The sequence below is a fragment of the Schistocerca serialis genome, chromosome 5 (assembly GCF_023864345.2).
Source record: "Schistocerca serialis cubense isolate TAMUIC-IGC-003099 chromosome 5, iqSchSeri2.2, whole genome shotgun sequence".
NCBI classification, from domain to species: domain Eukaryota; kingdom Metazoa; phylum Arthropoda; class Insecta; order Orthoptera; family Acrididae; genus Schistocerca; species Schistocerca serialis.
Window position 1 is genome coordinate 345,980,596 of NC_064642.1, and position 18,548 is coordinate 345,999,143.

The 18,548-nt window shown below is 38.1% G+C and overlaps 1 protein-coding gene across 2 annotated transcripts in view; it reads left to right on the plus strand.

Moving 5' to 3' along the window:
• LOC126481101 (syntaxin-6) overlaps positions 1 to 18,288 on the plus strand; it is a 190,727-nt gene extending 172,439 nt beyond the window's left edge. Inside the window, exons 1-6 of one of the 2 annotated variants that reach the window (XM_050104621.1) lie at positions 5,452 to 5,476; positions 9,578 to 9,687; positions 9,829 to 9,888; positions 13,639 to 13,871; positions 14,570 to 14,664; positions 15,271 to 18,288. In XM_050104621.1, the coding sequence (XP_049960578.1) occupies positions 5,467 to 5,476; positions 9,578 to 9,687; positions 9,829 to 9,888; positions 13,639 to 13,871; positions 14,570 to 14,664; positions 15,271 to 15,347 (585 nt within the window). In that variant the 5' untranslated portion in view covers positions 5,452 to 5,466 and the 3' untranslated portion in view covers positions 15,348 to 18,288. Of the gene's footprint in view, positions 1 to 5,451; positions 5,477 to 9,577; positions 9,688 to 9,828; positions 9,889 to 13,638; positions 13,872 to 14,569; positions 14,665 to 15,270 lie in introns of those variants that run through there. The other variant, XM_050104620.1, reaches the window with a different exon arrangement.
• The last annotated feature ends 260 nt before the right edge of the window (positions 18,289 to 18,548 follow it).

The window sequence follows — 18,548 nt, forward strand, 5'->3', positions numbered from 1 at the left end:
TTCATATTTGTGCGGAACTCTCAGTACTCCTAATCGTACCTGGCCATTTTCTTTTCTAAACGCTTGGCCATCTGTCGTTCCTATTCTCGTCACTTTCTTTTTCTTTCGGTACTCGTGGTTCTATATTTCGCAAATCTATGGTAGGCAATGAAAACATCATAACTCCATCTGTCTTTGAAAACTCGAAATTCCAGCAACTAGTAACTCCATAATCAGAGAGAGATTTGAAAGTGCAAGGACTTTTCTAATCTGCTAATTACTAGGCTGCTTCTTCACATTTACATATGTAGCAGCTTTCTGTTCCACTTTATATTATTTTTTAAAAAACTTCTTTTGCTTCACCTGCAAAAATTAACAAAATGGAGTTAGTAGGTTTCCATTGCCTACCATCGATATGTGATTTTCTGATGTCAACTACCTGGTGCCCAACGTCATTGAAGTTACCTTGAAAGTCGGAGTATTGTGTAACAAAGTTTGTAGTGAACCTTATCTGGGGGAAAGGCACATATGCACCAAATATGGGAGACATGACAGTGGTGCGTATAAAGTATCTCCCTATTAAGCGTGGAAAATCGGGTGAAACTGTACTGTTCCAAGACTATTTTCCGAAGATTTGTATTGTAAACTTTAACGAGTACAGTATCGTTATGCTCATTTCAAGGACTCCCAAACGCCGTGGTTTCCTCGGACATCACTTCAGGCAAATGTCCGGGTCGTTCTTTTGGAAACTTACTTTTTTTTTTTCAAACTTACTTCTGTCTAACACCATTTATAAATAAGTGCTGCTTAAAGTACAATATACTGGATTCAGCATTTCAAAACAATTGTGATTATCATTAACTGCGAAGCAAAAAGCTTATCCTTCTGCCGAAAACCATGGTTCAGTAGCTTGTACCGCGTATGAAGTAGTAAGTAACTCTTTTTCGTAGCATTTTAATTACATTCGTGTCTATGAACCCAACTGCCAACTTTGTCTCTTTCGACTCCAGCAGCTGTTGGAGAGATTTTCTTTCCCCCAGACTCGCTGTTGATATTCCCGGAAGCACGTGCGAAGCAAGGCCAGCAAGAGCCGGTCGCGGTCTCAGCTTTCGCCGCGGGGTGCCAGATGCGTCAAGATTACAAGCGGGTTAATCTGCTCGGAAACTAGCTGTCAACTCAATTTAGGGCCGGTGACGCCATTACGCGCGCAATTTGCGGCCCCGCTGTCGTTCTGTGGATAACTCGCTGTTGCTGCCAGCAACTATCTTCCTTGCCAAATTCGAATGGATGGTTGCGCATCGCTTGACGATGTAAGCTTTCCAAGGTAACTAAAAACCTAATCTTCTAAGAAACTTTGTTTGCTAATTCATAACAAGTCTCGTATCCGAAATGTGTAGCATATCACTGTCTACATAACTAAAAATGTAAATCAAATGAATATCTATGGTTCCAGAGACATTTCCAAGTCTCAAACATCAATGTTGTATATATACAGACTGAAGCGATGGCTGCGAATTTGTGACCAAGTCTCCTGTTCACTAGGCAGATGCGCTAACCACTAGCCACCCTGGCAAAGTGGCTTTGCATAATTGCACGGACTGCTCTAGCCTCCATCCTCAATCAAAATTCCCATTCACTCCTGAGCCAACTTGGTATTCCTCCTAATCCCGAACAGAATTGCAGAGCCTCTCTAACTGTATCCGAACAGCCCCTCAGCATCGAACAAAATAGGGGATCCTGTCAGAAACCCAGGCATAGGTGCTTTAATGTGCAGGAGATCCGGGGTTTGAATCCCAGCCTTGATACAAATTTTCATTCTTTGCTTCAGTCTGCATATACAGGGTGGTTCATTGATAGTGACCGGGCCAAATATCTCACGAAATAAGCATCAAACGAAAAAACTACACGGACCGTTCGCCGGATAGTCACATTATTTAAGGAAACAGGAAGTGTTCAGCCACATGTGAAACGTCAACCACGACCTGCAACAAATGATGATGCCCAAGACAAATTGCACGAGAATCGGGAATCTCAAAAACGTCGGTGTTGAGAATACTACATCAACATCGATTGCGCCCGTACCATATTTCTATGCACCAGGAATTGCATGGCGACGACTTTGAAAGTCATGTACAGTTCTGCCACTGGGCACAAGAGAAATTACGAGACGATGATAGATTTTTTGCACGCGTTCTATTTAGCGACGAAGCGTCATTCATCAACAGCAGTAACGTAAACCGGCATAATATGTGCTATTGAGCAAAGAAAAATCCACGATGACTGCGACAATTGGAACATCAGCGACCTTGGCGGGTTAATTTATGGTGCGGCATTGTGGGAGGAAGGATAATTGGCCTTCATTTTATCGATGCCAATGTAAATGGTGCAATGTATGCTGATTTCCTACGTAATGTTCTACCGATGTTACTACAAGACGTTTCACAGCATGACAGAATGGCGATGTACTTCCAACATGATAGATGTCCGGCACATAGCTCGCGTGTGGCTGAAGCGGTATTGAATAGCATATTTCATGACAGGTGGATTGGTCGTCGAAGCACCATACCATGGCCCGCACGTTCACCGGATCTGACGTCCCCGGATTTCTTTCTGTGGGGAAAGTTGAAGGATATTTGCTATCGTGATTCACCGACAACGCCTGACAACATGCGTCAGCGCATTGTCAATGCGTGTGCGAGCATTACGGAAGGCAAACTACTCACTTTTGAGAGGAATGTCGTTACACGCATTGCCAAATGCATTGAGGTTCACGGACATCATTTTGAACATTTCTTGCATTAATGTGGTATTTACAGGTAATCACGCTGTAGCAGCATGCGTTCTCAGAAATTATAAGTTCACAAAGGTACATGTATCACATTGGAAAAACCGAAATAAAATTTTCAAACGTACTTCCGTTCTGTATTTTAATTTAAAAAACCTTCCTGTTATAGTTGCTAACTATTCGTCTAAAATTGTGAGCCATATGTTTGTGACTATTACAGCGCCATCTGTCACAAAGCGAAAAAAGTGGTCCAACTAAAACATTCATATTTCTTTACGTACTACACAAACATGTAATAAAAAATAGGGGTTCCTATTTTAAAAAAACGCAGTTGATATCCGTTTGACCTATGGCAGCGCCATTTAGCGGGCCAACCATAGCAGCATCTGGTTTCCCCCTTCAAGCTAGACAAGTTTCGTACTTTGTAGTTTTTCATTTGATGCTTATTTCGTGAGATATTTGGCCCGGTCACGATCAATGGTCCACCCTGTATACATCATAGATGTTTGAGACTTGAAAAGGTCTCTAGAAGCATATAGTTTCATTTCATTAAAGCAGCTGTGTTTGGATTGCAGGCAGGATCCCTCGTGTTTGCTCGATGTTGAGATGCTATTCCAGTACAGTTGGAGTGCCTCTGCAATGCTATTTGAGTTTAGAGGGAATACCAGAGGGGCTGAGGCGTGAATGTGAGTTTGGAGTGAGGGAGGAGTCGTTTTGGGGTAATCCGTGCAGTTGTGCAAAGCCACTGCGCCATGGTAGCGTGAGCTAGCGCATCTGCCCCATGAGCAGGAGACTTGGGTTTGAGTCATGGCTTTGGTACAAATTTGCATTCGTCTTTTAGTCTTCAAACATGAAAAATGTAAATGATCATTTGTTCGAAATCGTAAATCTTCGAAAGTTCTTACGGATTGTTCCTAAATTTTGACACGACGTTGCCTTCCAAGAAGCGCATGTTTTCGTAATGTATGTAATACATAAATAAATATTTAATACTAGTCAGTTCCAACTGAACTTTCCCTACTTAACACATTATAACACAGAAACCAATTACCGCACGAGTACCAGACTTGGTAGCATTAATTTCAAGGACATGACGAATAGAAATAATGCAGAATCAATACGAAGCATGTCCGTAGGTGTGCTGGCTACGTCTCTTGATAAACTGCGCTTCATATCAGCACATGTGTGAATGTTTCCTTGGTATACCCCGTTCTTCAGGTAGCCCCACAACCAGAAATCACAGGGAGTGAGACCAGGTGATCGTGCCGGCCAAATATTTGGAAATGGTCGGCTGATAGTTCGATTGTTTCCAAATGTGTTTGGGAGAAGTAGGTGAACTTCACGAGTGATGTGCTATGGGGCCCCATCCTGTATGAAAACTGTCTATTTCAATACGTCTCTCTCCTCTGGGGCGGGTATGACGTATTGTTGTGTCAAAAAAATTGTTCCCGCCGCCCGAAGTGGCCGTGCCGTTCTAGGCGCTGAAGTCTGGAACCGCGAGACCGCTACGGTCGCAGGTTCGAATCCTGCCTCGGGCATGGATGTGTGTGATGTCCTTAGGTTAGTTAGGTTTAACTAGTTCTGAGGTCATTAGTCCCCTAGAACTTAGAAGTTGAGTCCCATAGTGCTCAGGGCCACACATTGTTCCCGTACTGTACCGAAAGTCTTAAATGAATTTCTGCCCCTGATACGCCTTCCGACCACAAAAAACTGATCACTGAACGTTGCTCTGTTTTGGTGCAAATAGACTGCGGAGCAGCCATGATTAATAGCACGGCAGCGATAACGAAACTAACCTAGCGGCTTGAATATTTCAAAGGTATAACAACAAATAAACAAAGCATTTGTCATCAACGTAAAACGACAGTACTACCAAAATAAACAAAAATATAACTTGCGGATGATAATTGAGTTACCCTCGTAGTTTAAATGCTCCTCTAAACTCAACTTCCATACCTCCATTATCTACACTGCTTCTTGACGCCTGGGCTTCCTACTTCTGAATCAGTAAAACACGTAGGACCAAAAAAGTGTTAGTGTTTCATGTCTGGTCGTTGCCAAACATAGCGATCAAACAATGTTGTGGTACTTTAGCAGTCATTATAAAATGTTATATTACGTTCGAGATTTTGATGCTACGAAAACAAATACCTGGTCTATCGCAGGCACTAACTACAATTCCTCCTAGGAAAAGAAATCTAACATTCATAGGTGTACTAGCCACACCACATGAGGGACGACTGAGACAGGGCTTGATATGGTCGCACAGCTCCTAATACATCGTCAGGAAATATGCACTGCATGCATCCTGTGCCGCCTGTTTCGACTCCCTCTACGTCTGTCTAACCCCCTGCGGTCTCCAACCCCTCGCCATCTCTGCCCCCCATTTCCACCCTCTATCTCCTCGTCACCCCCCCCCCCCCCATCCTCCACCACCTAACTCTGCGCCCCCCCCCCCCCCTCCGTCTGCGCCGGGGCTATTTCCAAGGTTGGAACGTGGTCTCAGAACCTATTTAGTAATATTTAAAACGTTTCCCTCAATGTTCTCCAAAACCATTCTCTTTGTGTTGGGTGAAATTAATAAATAATAATAAACACCAGTACCTGTAATATGCAGTCCCTTGCAGATCTCAAGCTTACCTGTGCTGGAATATGACATAACACTTTGTCATATAAAGGGCAGTTATAAGAAAATAAGGCAGATGAAAGAAAGTAAGCTTTTTATTGTTTCAGATCTAAGTGCCATAACTGTTACTACTTTTTTCCACTGTAAGATGAAATGGTCAATTTACTTATTTTTTCCATTTGTCTCATTTTCATGTGATTGCCATTTACATAAGACAGGCAAGCTGAACAGTTGTTACATTGTTAGCAGCAGTCTACAATCCTGTTGCTGTATGCACATCTGTATTTTGCTCGGTGATGTGCAGTAGAATACCTAGCACAATACTTTGGCTTGAGCCTACAGCAATATCTGCCAGCTAAAAGACTGGACATTGGCTCAGTTGTGACACTAAGGTGGAAAGGAACCATGTCAGCATATTTTTGGAACAAATATTTGTAAACCCGCGATGATGTCATTCGAAATCACCTGACTAGACTGTGAACTCTGTTCATTTACATTTTGAAGAAGAATTTTGATGATGTGCATCTGACAAGCCTAAGTTACAATACATTGAGTTTACGAAAGTCGTGGGATACCTTATAATATGTATCACAACTCCTTTTGTCCATGCAGCAATTTGACCTGGCATGGGCTCAAAAAGTGATTAAAAGTCCTCTGCAAAAATATGAGCCATGCTGCCTCTTTAACGATTCATTATTGCAAAAGTGTTGCCAGTGCAGGACTTTATGTGTGAACTGACCTCCTGATTACGTCCCATAAGTGTTAATGGGATTCATCTCAGGTAATCGGGGAGGACAAATCTTTCACTCAAATTGTCCATAATGTTCCTCACACCAGTTGCGAACATTTGTGACCTGGTGCCCACATGGTGCATTGTAATCCATAAAAATTCAATCATTGTTTGGAAACATTAAGTCCATGAATGGCTGCAAATGGTCTCAAAATAGCTAAACCTAATCATTTCCAGTCAGTGATTGGTTCAGTTGGACCAGAGGACCCAGTCCATTCTGTGTAAACACAGCCCGCACTATTATGGAGCCAGCACCAGGTTGCACAGTGCCTTGTAAAAAAACTTGGGTCCATGGCTTCGTGGGGTGTGTCACACATGACCCCTACCATCAGCTCTTACCTGCTCAGATTGGGACTCATCTGACCAGGCCATGGTTCTCCAGTCATCTGGGGTCCAACTGACATATCTCAAGGCCAGGAGAGGTGCTGAAGGCAATGTCACGGTGTTAGAAAAGGCACTTTCATCAGTCATATGCTACCATAGTCCATTACCACTAATTTTGGCCACACTGCCCTAATGTATATGTTCGGTTATTTCACACAGTGTTGCTTGTCAGTTAGCACTGACAAAATGGCTCTGAGCACTTTGGGACTCAACTGCTGAGGTCATAAGTCCCCTAGAACTTAGAACTACTTAAACCTAACTAACCTAAGGACAATACACACATCCATGCCCGAGGCAGGATTCGAACCTGCGACTGTAGCGGTCGCGCGGTTCCAGACTGTAGTGCCAGAACCGCTCGGCCACCATCGGCCGGCTTAGCACTGACAACTCTACACAAATGCAACTACTCTCGGTCATTAAGTGAAGGCTGTCGGCCACTGCATTGTCCATGGTGAGAAGTAGTGTGTGAAATGTGGTATTCTCAGCACACTCTTGGCACTGTGGATTTTGGCATCCCCTAATGGTTTCCGAAATAGAATGTTCTATGCATCTAGCTCCAGCTACCATTCCCCATTCAAAATTTGTTAATTCCCATTGTGTGGCCATAATCACATTGGAAACCTTTTCACATAAATCATCTGAGTACAAATGACAGTTCCACCAACGGACTGCCCTTTTATACTTTTTGTACGCAATACCACTGTCATCTGCATATTGCTATTTTATGACTTTTGTCACCTCAGTGTGTTTTCTATAGGTGTGAAAACAGCTACTTGTCAAACTTTGTTAATTACAAAATAATGCAGAGCAGGGAATGGAGGAAGTGAACTCCCCTTAGCATGTGTCACAGGGGTAGAAATGGTGTGTGAGTCAACAAGCCCCAACTCCCCCACCCATTGCTAGTATTAACCAGATGCTTTGCGTTGAGCAGCTATCAAACGAGAAATTAGGTCATTTTACTGCACATTGTAACTCACCATCTCGGAGGAGAACTAACTTTGGGTGTACCCAGGGAAGTGTGTTTTCATCCTTCTTGTTCGTGTTGTATATTGATCTTGCAGACAATACTAATAGTAGCTTCACACTTTTCGCAGATCATGCAGTTATGTGTAATTAAGAACTGCCTGAAAAAAAGCTGCACAGGTATTCAGGCAGATCATGATAAGCTTGCAAAGATTGGCAACTTGCTTTAAATGAGCACTTTACGAAACAAAAAAAAGCATAGTGTCCTATGACTATAGTATCACCGAGTCGCAGTTGGTGTTGATCAACTCGTACAAATACCCGAGTATAAAACTTATATTAAAAACTTATATAAAAACTTATATATTTCCCACGTGGAATGTTTCCCTCTATTTTATTCATATCGAGTATAAAACTTTGTAAGGATATGACACAAAAATAGTCACACAGGCTAAGTTGTAAGTAAAGCAGGTGGCAGACTTCAATTTGCTCATAGAATACAAGGAAAACACAATTAGTCTATGAAGGAGATTGCTTAAAGATCAGATGTGTGACCCATCATTGAATATAGCTACATCTACATCTATACTCTGTAAATCACATGTAAGTTCCTGGCTAAAGTGCCTGGGATCCATTGCTGAACTGTGTGGGATCCGTACCAAATAGGATTAATAAAGGATATTGACTGTATGCAGAGAATGGCAGCGTGAATGGTCACAGGTTTGTTTGGCCTGTGTAAGTGTCTGCCAGTTCAGTTTCTTCAGCATCTCTGCAACACTCTTCCAAAGTTTCAAGAACAGGCTTTAAATAATGACTCTAGGAATATACCAAAACTTCCTTATGTCTCACTCATACAGAGATTGTGAGAACAAGATTAGATTAATTATAGAATGCAAAGAAGCAATTAAACAGCCATTCTTCCCACTCTCCACATGTGAATGGAGCAGCAAGAAGCCCTAATGTATAGTGGCTAGCGTTGCTGCCTCTGCATCACGAGGTCCCGAGTTCGATTCCTGGCCAGGTTGCAGACTTCCTCTGCCTGGGGACTGGTGTTTGTGTTGTCCTCATCATCATCATCATCATCCATGACAGTGGCTAGATTGGGTTGTGAAAAAATTAAGACTTTGTATGGGCGCTGATGACTGCGCAGTTGAGTGCCCCACGAAGTACCCTCTGCCATGCATTTCACAGTGGTTTGGAGAGTACGGATGTGGATTGTAGATGTGGAGAAGTTGTAAATAACACCCTGGTTGACCTGCGATTGCATTGTCAGTCGTATTGGAGCCAACAAATTAGAAGCACAGCACAATGTTTAATATGTAATGCATACTACACACATTATGGCTATTTTTAGATCCATAACATTGGCAGTGGCTGAACATAGAAGACTTGCTGCATGAAGCCATCAGACTGGTACTATTTAAAAACAAATTAGATGGCACAATGTGCAAGGAAAGTTTGACAAGCTGTGGTGAGATCTGATGTATTGTCTTTGACAGAGGGTAGCTTTTATTTACAGTGGGTGGAGGGACTTGATCTGCTGGAAGCTCAGCCTTTTTTATTAGTCTTACTAACAGTGGAATCCAGATAGATGTAACAGGTATCTACTATTTAAAATAACAGCAAAATAATATGTTAAAAAGGAGAGTTTAATATTTGATCTTAAAGCAGAAATGCAGTACATTTGTTGAAGAATAATATTAATTTATATCTGAGACTGACATCTTATTTTGGAGTGGATATGAGCTGAGATTAAAGTATTTTGTTACAGTTTTCGTAATGAAAAATATGCATGTTCTTCCAACTAATCTGTATATTTTGTGGCGTTTAGCAAAAGGCAGTTTTACCTAAACATCTTGCAGGTAACATCACCATAATTTTTTTTTGTTTTTTTTAGAAAAAGTTTGGTGGAAGCTGCAAGAGCTGAAGAAATGATAAATATATGCCTGGGGGAGGGGGAGGGGGGGGGGGATTGACAGCTGCTTTGTGGTTCAATAATCTGTGTACTGTGTGGTATTTTCTTATTATGTCTTGTAAACTATGGTTGCAGCCTTAACTTTTTCACGCATTGTTGAGAAAAATCCAGGAAAATTTAAAATTGACAACAAGGAATTGAGCAGCCGAAGGAATTTTATAGACCAAACAAGAGACGAAGTGAAGGTGAGAAATTTTGTTTCTGCTTTTTTTCCAAATATTAATTACAGATTGTCAACTGTTAGACTGAATGTCACTATAAAGTTGTTAACATACTGCTGTTTACAAAATAAGTAATTCTCTGTTCTCGTTTGATCTCCTCTGCAGACAATGAAAGACAAGATGAACATTTCAAGAGGTAGAGACAGGGATCGCACTGCAAGACAGGTAATATTACGTTTAATCCCACTCCCATCCACAGCTCTTTGCTTAATTTTATGTAAGTCACTTTGCATGGTTATCACATAATAGTCTAATAACATATCAATATTTTACAAGGTATGAATAAAAAATCCCCGAAATAACATTACAAGAATGAATGTACTTGGAAAGAATCTTCTTCTTCTTGGCTTCTAAGTGTGTCTAAGGTCCCATGCTAATCTCACATACTGCCACCAAATACTTCTGTCTTGTGCTACTTCTAGCTAATTACTTATACCCAGCCAGTTGCATATTGTTTTAATTTCATTTAGCCATGTATTTCCAGGTGTCTCCATTGAGCTTTTATGAAATGACTTCACTCCTAAATATTCTTGAAACCACTTGATCCTCTTTCATTTTGATGAGATGGAGTCAGAACCATGCTACATTGGTTTGAGGAGCATTATAGTGAATTCACATTGATATCTCAGCAACCAAATTCACCTGATGTAAATCATACGGTACCCACCTGGGTTGCTGTTGGGTGTCATCACCATGTATGAAAATCAGTGGCCTGTTATTTACTTGAATTACATGATCTGTGCGTAGTTTAGTTTTAATTTAGTTTAGTTATCTCATGTTCAATACATCATTTTCACGATTATTGTATCGATATGATGTGGAACAAGTCAAATTACGAGATTTTTTTATATATATATATATATATATATATATATATATATATATATATATATATATATATATAGATGGATTATTTATAATGAATTTCATTAGCGAATATATGTACTCTGATGGTGCAGGTAAAATACCCAGCTCCTTGAATATATGCCTACATGATGTCCTTGGGTGAACATCACTAATTATTCTCCCTGCTCTCTTTTTTGCAATCAATACTTTATGTCTAAGTGGTGAGTTACCCCAGAAAACTATTCCATAAGACATTATTGAGTGGAAATATGCAAAGTACATTAGGAGGCTGATATGTTTATTACCAAGACTCACAATTATACAAAGAGCGAAAGAAGCTGAACTTAATTGTTTGAGACACTCAGTGAAATGCATCTTCCTGTTCAAGTTGTCATCAATGTGAACACTCAAAATTTGAAGACTCTACCCTGTTAACTGAGGCCCATTAATATGCTACATCAATTGTCAGTATGACTCTGTTCGGTGTTCAGAACTGGATATAGTGAGTTTTTTCAAATTTAAGGGAGAGTCCATTTTCTGAGAACCACTTAATAATTCTTTGAAAGACATCCTTAACAATATCTTCATCTGCTTTTTCAGAAATGGGATTTATTATAACATTCATGTCATCTGCAAAAGTACTAGTTCTGCTTGCTGAACGTTACGTGAGAGGTCATTCACATGAATAAGGAACAGCAGAGGACCCAAAAGGAAAACCTGTGGGACTCCTTTTGTGATAACTCCCCATTCATTACAATTTACCACCCTCCCAACGTTATTTGTGATATTCAGCACAACTTTTTGCTTTCTGTTTGTTAAGCATGATTCAAGTCAGCTGTGTGTATAGCCTTCAGTTCCATAAAACCTGAGTTTTTCTAAGAGTGTGACATCTTGCTAGAATGCCCACTGACTACCCTGCTGCATTCCCCCCTCCCCTCCCAATGAAAATACTTTGGAAAGATCCCACATTGAAACCCACTACTTACAAACTTAAGACAATGCCCACACATCTCACTCATTGTAAAATTTTTAACAGGTAAAGGAGACATTTAGTTTTTTCAGCAACTAAGTTCAATTACAACAGTAGAGCTATTTAAACAACTAACAATAGTGGTCTCGAAATTCTCTCTCCACTAAGAAAGCAACAACTTTTATTACTACTACTACTAAGCCACATTTAATACCAATACCACCAAAACTTCACACAATTTCTTAGCTAAAACCAAAAATTCAAGTGGCCATTGGAACATTCAACGAAATTAAAATAGTGAATGAAAATTTTACTGAAATATTTCACTAGACACAATAAAAAATATCAGCTGAAAACCACTGCATGAAATTTGCTAAGCCACTTCAACACACAGAAAAAAAAGAGGTGGGAGAATGTTTCCAAAAAGTTCATTAAACCATTATTTCGCCACAAGCAGTATGAGACACCACTGAAAATACTAAATTTAATAACTGTGTAACAGTGCACAAACAATTTTGTCAGAATTTAAGAACCACTACAACTACAACTACAACTGCAATTGCATCCCACGAAATCTAAACACACTGCTAATATTTGGATGAAAGATTGAAAACTACTAAATTTAATATTCGAATATAGTGCACAAACCACATGCCGGCTGGTGTGGCCGTGCGATTCTAGGCGCTTCAGTCTGGAATCGAGCGACCGCTACGGTCGCAGGTTCGAATCCTGCCTCGGGCATGGATGTGTGTATTGTCCTTAGGTTAGTTAGGTTTAAGTAGTTCTAAGTTCTAGGCGACTGATGACCTCAGATGTTAAGTCCCATAGTGCTCAGAGCCAGTTTTTTTTGAATAAACCACATCTGGATCCCCTTTGTACCACATTGGTAGTGGTTGCTGTCTGGGTCCACTTAGACTCTGCTGTCAATGTGTGCAACCTCTATCTCCCTTCTGACAGGACACTTACAGCTGCTGCCTCAACTGCTCTCTCTCTGCAACTCCACTGTCTCCTTCTCTTTATAAGGGATTTTAATGCCCATCGCCCTTTGTGGGCAGTGCTTTCTCATCTAGTTAGGGTCTCCTCATAAACCTTCCAGCAGGAATATTCCATCCTGTGCCGTCTTCCTATCGTCCATACCATTGACCCGTGGTTCTTCACTCAAGAGTGCCCCTCCCCCCCCTCTTTCCCAAATCTGCCTACTAACAATAGGGTGTTTATTCTAACTTGAAACTTGAGACAACTAACTCTATTGAAAATAATGCATCATAAGAAAAAAATGAGCTACATGAAAAGTTAATATTAGTAAAAGGGTCATCTGCCTATGCTGCAATTGGCTACTTCCTAACCACCCCTCCTGTGTGAACAGGTCAGCCTTCTATTTCCAAATGGGAACCCCCATTTTTATTGTATGCTCAGGTTCTGCATCAAAAAATATGTATGGTTTACTCAAGCCATTGTTTTCCACTGAAGGTGGATGACGACGTAATTGGCAAATACCAGGTTTCCTGTTTCTCCAATTAAGAACCAACACACACATTCATACATTTCTTTTGTGATGTAAATGTAAACCTTTGTGTTCTAATTGTTGATATTTATGTTTGAAATTTACCGTGCTGTTTCAAATTTGATTTTACCGTACAGTATGGTTAGCTGTTTGAAGATCTGGTTAGAGACTACATTTTGCATGATCCAAGAACAATGATGTGGATGTAACAGTTTTCCTTTCCGACTGGGATGCTGGATATGAAAGCTTTACCTTTATGTGTGTATTCTCCTACTGCTACTTGATAAGTAGATTTTTCATCTAGCCAGTTACATTATATATAACCTCCTTCCCACCTCTGTGTCTGAACTTTTTCAGCCACTTTCCTTTTTACCACTGTCCCTTTTTTCTTCTTCGAATTTGTCATATGAGATTGGTTGTATTGCAGGTCTAGCATTACTTAATGGATTTCACTGATATAATTTCTAGGAGTTTAAGTTAAATGGCCATTTAGTGTGTTTATTACTTAATTTTCTGATTATTTACATTTGGTCACTGTTTCAGTTTCTTTAGTATTTACGTATATCAGTCCAATTAACTTTGGTGTATTTCACAGCCTCTTCTTGAGAACAGTCCTGTGAGAGTGCCATCTACTCATGGAACAACAAAATATTCAAAACTGGAAAATGAACTGGACAGTCCCAACAGACAATTCTTAGATGATACTCTGCAGCAACAGAACCATATGCTCCGTAGTCAAGATGAACAATTGGATATAATCAGTGACTCTGTGGGAACCCTTAAAACAGTATCCAGGCAGATTGGGAATGAACTGGATGAGCAAGCAGTGTAAGTATTCATCAGAACTAATGTAGAGACTTTTAGAAGTCAGATGTATTCTTCCTGTAAATATTAGCCACTCACTTAGATTTGTTTCTTGTCGTAATATCCTTCGCACTGTAACGAAACTTCTGTTTCCAAAACAGGGAGATTTAAATCTTTTTTTTTTTTTTTTTTTTTTTTTTTTTTTTTTTTTTTTTTTTACATAATTTGTTTTTCTATTTCAGTTGTGCATTTTTATTGCGTGGCTAGTTTCAATGACACTCAAACATCTTCAGATCTATGTAGTTGCTTATTCTGATGTATAGTTCACATACAGGCACGATGCGTTACTTACGCAAGTACATAAATCTAAAAATGATTGTGTGTGATTGAAACTAGTCACACAGTAAAAGAAATGAACAACTAAGATGGAAAAACAAATCGTATATAAAACAAATTTTAAAAATCAACACAGTTGCAGAATTCTCTTGCAATGAATAAGTTAACCATAGTCACAGTGAGACTTCGTTTTATGAGTATGTTGATTGTGGGGGGTTAATGCATTGTACTTCATTTTTAATGATTATTGTTGTGTGTGTGTGTGTGTGTGTGTGTGTGTGTGTGTGTGTGTGTGTGTGTGTGTGTGTGTGTGTGTGTCTTAATTCATAAGATTTGCAAGAACATAATAATTTTTATGAAAATTTGATGGAAATATCTTTTCACAGGATGCTTGATGAATTTGGTAATGAAATGGAAAACACTGATTCAAAACTTGACTCTACAATGAAAAGAGTAGCTAAGGTTTTCCATATTTCAAATGGTATGTCTTCCATTTTTTTTCATGTCTACAGTTCTTTTCTTAAATGACCATGCATAGTAATTGTAAGACAAGCCTTAAATCTTCTAACCCATATCTAACATCACAACTCTGTACTATTCCTGACATTATCAGGTTAACTATGCCTGCATGCTCAAAATGAAAATTTGAGTACCCATTGGGGAGAGCTCTTGTCCACAGCTAGTATAAGAGATTAAGTTTAAAGACAATTAAATGCTGCATGGTAAGTTTAAGTACCAATGTTTTGGTTTAAAATAGATGCAGTAATTTCTGAAGCATCATATGTAGAGAAAACTACTTAAAATGAATGTGTTAATTTGTCACTAAAAAAGCAGTCATCTTCAATATACCTGCTGGTGATTTTTTTTCACATTGTGAGATGGGTAATGCAGTTCAATATTTCATGTATCCCAGGCAACAGAAATATAAAGTACTTAAGAGCTTTAATGTGCATGTGTGTGCGTCTGAGAGAGAGAGAGAGAGAGAGAGAGAGAGAGAGAGAGAGAGAGAGAGAGAGAGAGAGAGATAGATCTGAGTGCAAGTGCACACACATCCTATGTCCTTTTTAACTTTTCCTTTTTTTCGTAGATCGAAGACAATGGATTGCTATTGGAGTACTGTCGGGAATAATGGTTATTGTCATCATCCTGTTCATCTTCACATGAGGAGACCTACAAGCAGATTTGTGACAGTGCATGAATTTGTGTTTTATTTTCTTTATACTGCTGCATACAAGAAGAAAAAGGAATTTTGGCACTGAGTGTGTAACATTCTTTGTGCAATAACTGTTACAAAATAGTTATAAATCATTGTTATATACATTGTTGAATAACATTGGGGGCTAGGATCACACAGTTAAATTTCTGATTTTTCATATGAAAGTGTAAGTATTACTGAAGGGGTGCTTTATTATTTATACAAGGTTTTTATTCATAGCTTATAGGATTTTATAAATTAGTTTTACTGTGCGTGTGATACAGCACTTTACCTAACATTCAAAATATGATCAAGAAGTAAAACTGTACTTACAGTGTGTTACTACAAAGTACATACTGAGATTTAAATAGTGAGTCAGCAGTTTTGTTTGCAGTTTACATTTATTTTCTGTAAATTCGCAGGTGATGCAAATAATGTATAATGTATATAATAGAAATAAAGAAAATAATTCTAAGTGCTGTTTTATGCATAAAGTTGCAAAACATTTTATTAACTCAAAAGACTATTTGGTGCCAACCATCAACTTAACCTTTAATTCTAGAGATAATCATCTGGTATGTGCAAAAGATGTAGATGGCAGGTAATATAAAAACTTAATGTACTGGAATTATTAGTGTTACTTATATGAAAAGAGGATTTTCACAATTAATATAAGAAAAATACCAGTAGATATATATAGATAAGGTGTGCATCTATACCATCTGTTTGGTAATGGATTTGATTTGAATTACTTGCAAATAAAAAAGGGACTTTAATCACAGCAAAAGAAAAGTTCTAGATAGAATCAGATCCTCTCCCAACAAAAATCAAGTGGGACATGTTACTCAGAGGAGCTTCATGATATAAGTGAGAGCTTCAAAATGTAAATAATTTCACATTGTCACTTTGAAAGATGGCACAAATTTCAGAGGGTTATTTGTACAGGGAGAAATTAATTTGCATTCTCTGAATGATCCATGTACAAATGAAATGTATGGACTGTGTTACTCCACTTTCCTTAGGTACTTATAAGTCTTTTAATAGTGTGTAAGATTTTATTTATGCTTGTCTACTACAATATTACAATAAAGTAAATAGTTAAAACTGATCATTTTCAGTTATCCTCTAGGGAACAGCTGTATTATATTTTACTGTTTTAAATTTATGGTGCTGCTACACTGTATTGTTATGCACACTCTTTACTGTTCCTTTATATTACAGTATTCTGTAGTTAAGTTTCTTTCAATGATACTTCGTGTAATTTTGTAAATACCTCATTTAGTTGTGATTTATACTGGTATGAACATTGTGTAAAAGACTGACTGACATTTGCCTGCTTTAAATGTGTATTTGCATATGCTACATTGGTATTGGCATAAAATTTTCATTGTTTGTTTCCAGTACAAATGAATTGTTCATAATAATTAATTTTGAACTGTGGGTGACAGATGCAGAATTTGCCAGTGTCAAGAATAAGAGCAGTATCACACAGTAAAATAACAATTTGTAATTTCAAAATAGTGCATCAAAATCATTTGTTTAGTATAGTAAATCCATCAGAGAAAGCATTCATATTGCAGCATTTTTTTTACCTCATCTGATTCAAAAATGAAACAAATTATACCTTACTAATGAATGTGTCGCATTTTTTAAATTACTGTATAGATTTCTCTTCGTCAGCAGCAGCAGCAATAGGTTGAATGACTGTACTGCTGTTAGAGATAAATGGCATTTATGTGGACAATCGTAAGTTTGAGATTCATCTCAATGAAACATGCTACTTGCAATAGGATTGACACTAACAAAATGTTAATTATCAAAAGATACAGCTGTGTTAATATAATAGAGTGTGGTATCAGACCACTTCTGTAAATACACTGGGTTTATATTTTGTTATGGTGATATGAAACTGAAGGTGCACAACTGAAATTTATTGGACTGAATTTCATAAGAAATTGGACCAGATAAGAGAAAATAAAAAACAAATGTATTGAATATTACAAGTATTTTTTGATTACAGAACATCTTTGGTTGTTAAATATTCATCCTATTTTCAAAAACAAAAAGTTTGCTGAAAAGGAGCAAACAGTACTTGAAACTTAGATACAGATATTTGATAGGTAGTCTAATATTTCTTTATGTGAAAATACGCAGAACACAGTTTATGTATATGTTAAAATTTCATTTATTTATTTGTGTTCTGGATTTAAAAAAGCAGACTTTACTATATGTGCAATAAATTTACAAATATAGTCAGTTATTTTCAGTTTTATCCAGTTAATGATCCATTAACCTTAACAACGAGAACTGATATACTGTGTAGACAAAGGTGCAATGGATTGATACATGAGAATCATGAAATTTATGTTTCGTTCATAAAAAATGTACATAGTAGCTGCACATCATAAGTGTGCCAGTTGGTTGGCTGTGTCTTTTTTCCCCCTTTATACATACAAGTAACAAAAGATTCTCTCAACTTCAATGTCTTATAGAACTGTATTATTGTGTTCTTAAGCTTTTTAAATAAATGTAGATTTGAAACTGTACATAATAATTTAAAATAGGCTCTAAGGATTATTGAAGTGTACATCAAAGGTGCAAGCTTATGGTGGTTCAGAAGAAAAAACCACTGTATAATCCTACTGATGGTCCCATTGTGGTGAATAACATGCGTCCTACAACTGCATTTTGTGCGGAAATGTTAAGTGAACAATTACTCAATAGGGTATTCACAGAAACTGGACTTTCTTGTCTTATTTTATTTACTCTCTCATACTGCTTATCAAAGTCAACTTTCTTCTTGATAGAAAAATGCGGAAAATCTGAAAATATCAAAAATGAAAATGGAATTGATTTTTAATTTCTGTACCATTTCTGTTAAATTCTATAATAAATTACAGAATGAACCTATATGGGCTTTTGTGAATAACATTTCATTTATTACCAGCACTAATAACAGTTGCAACAGGTGATGGAGTCAGTTTCCATAACCAGTAACTTGTGTGTGATTCCATACAGTTCAGCAGTCTTGCATGAATCAAATCTAAAGAATATCTACATAACTTAAAAAATATGCTAATACATAACTTCAGACCTGCTGACTTTCTTGATGAGAAATGTAAAGGGTAAAAGAACGGATCTGCAGAATTATAAATCAATATCCTTAACTT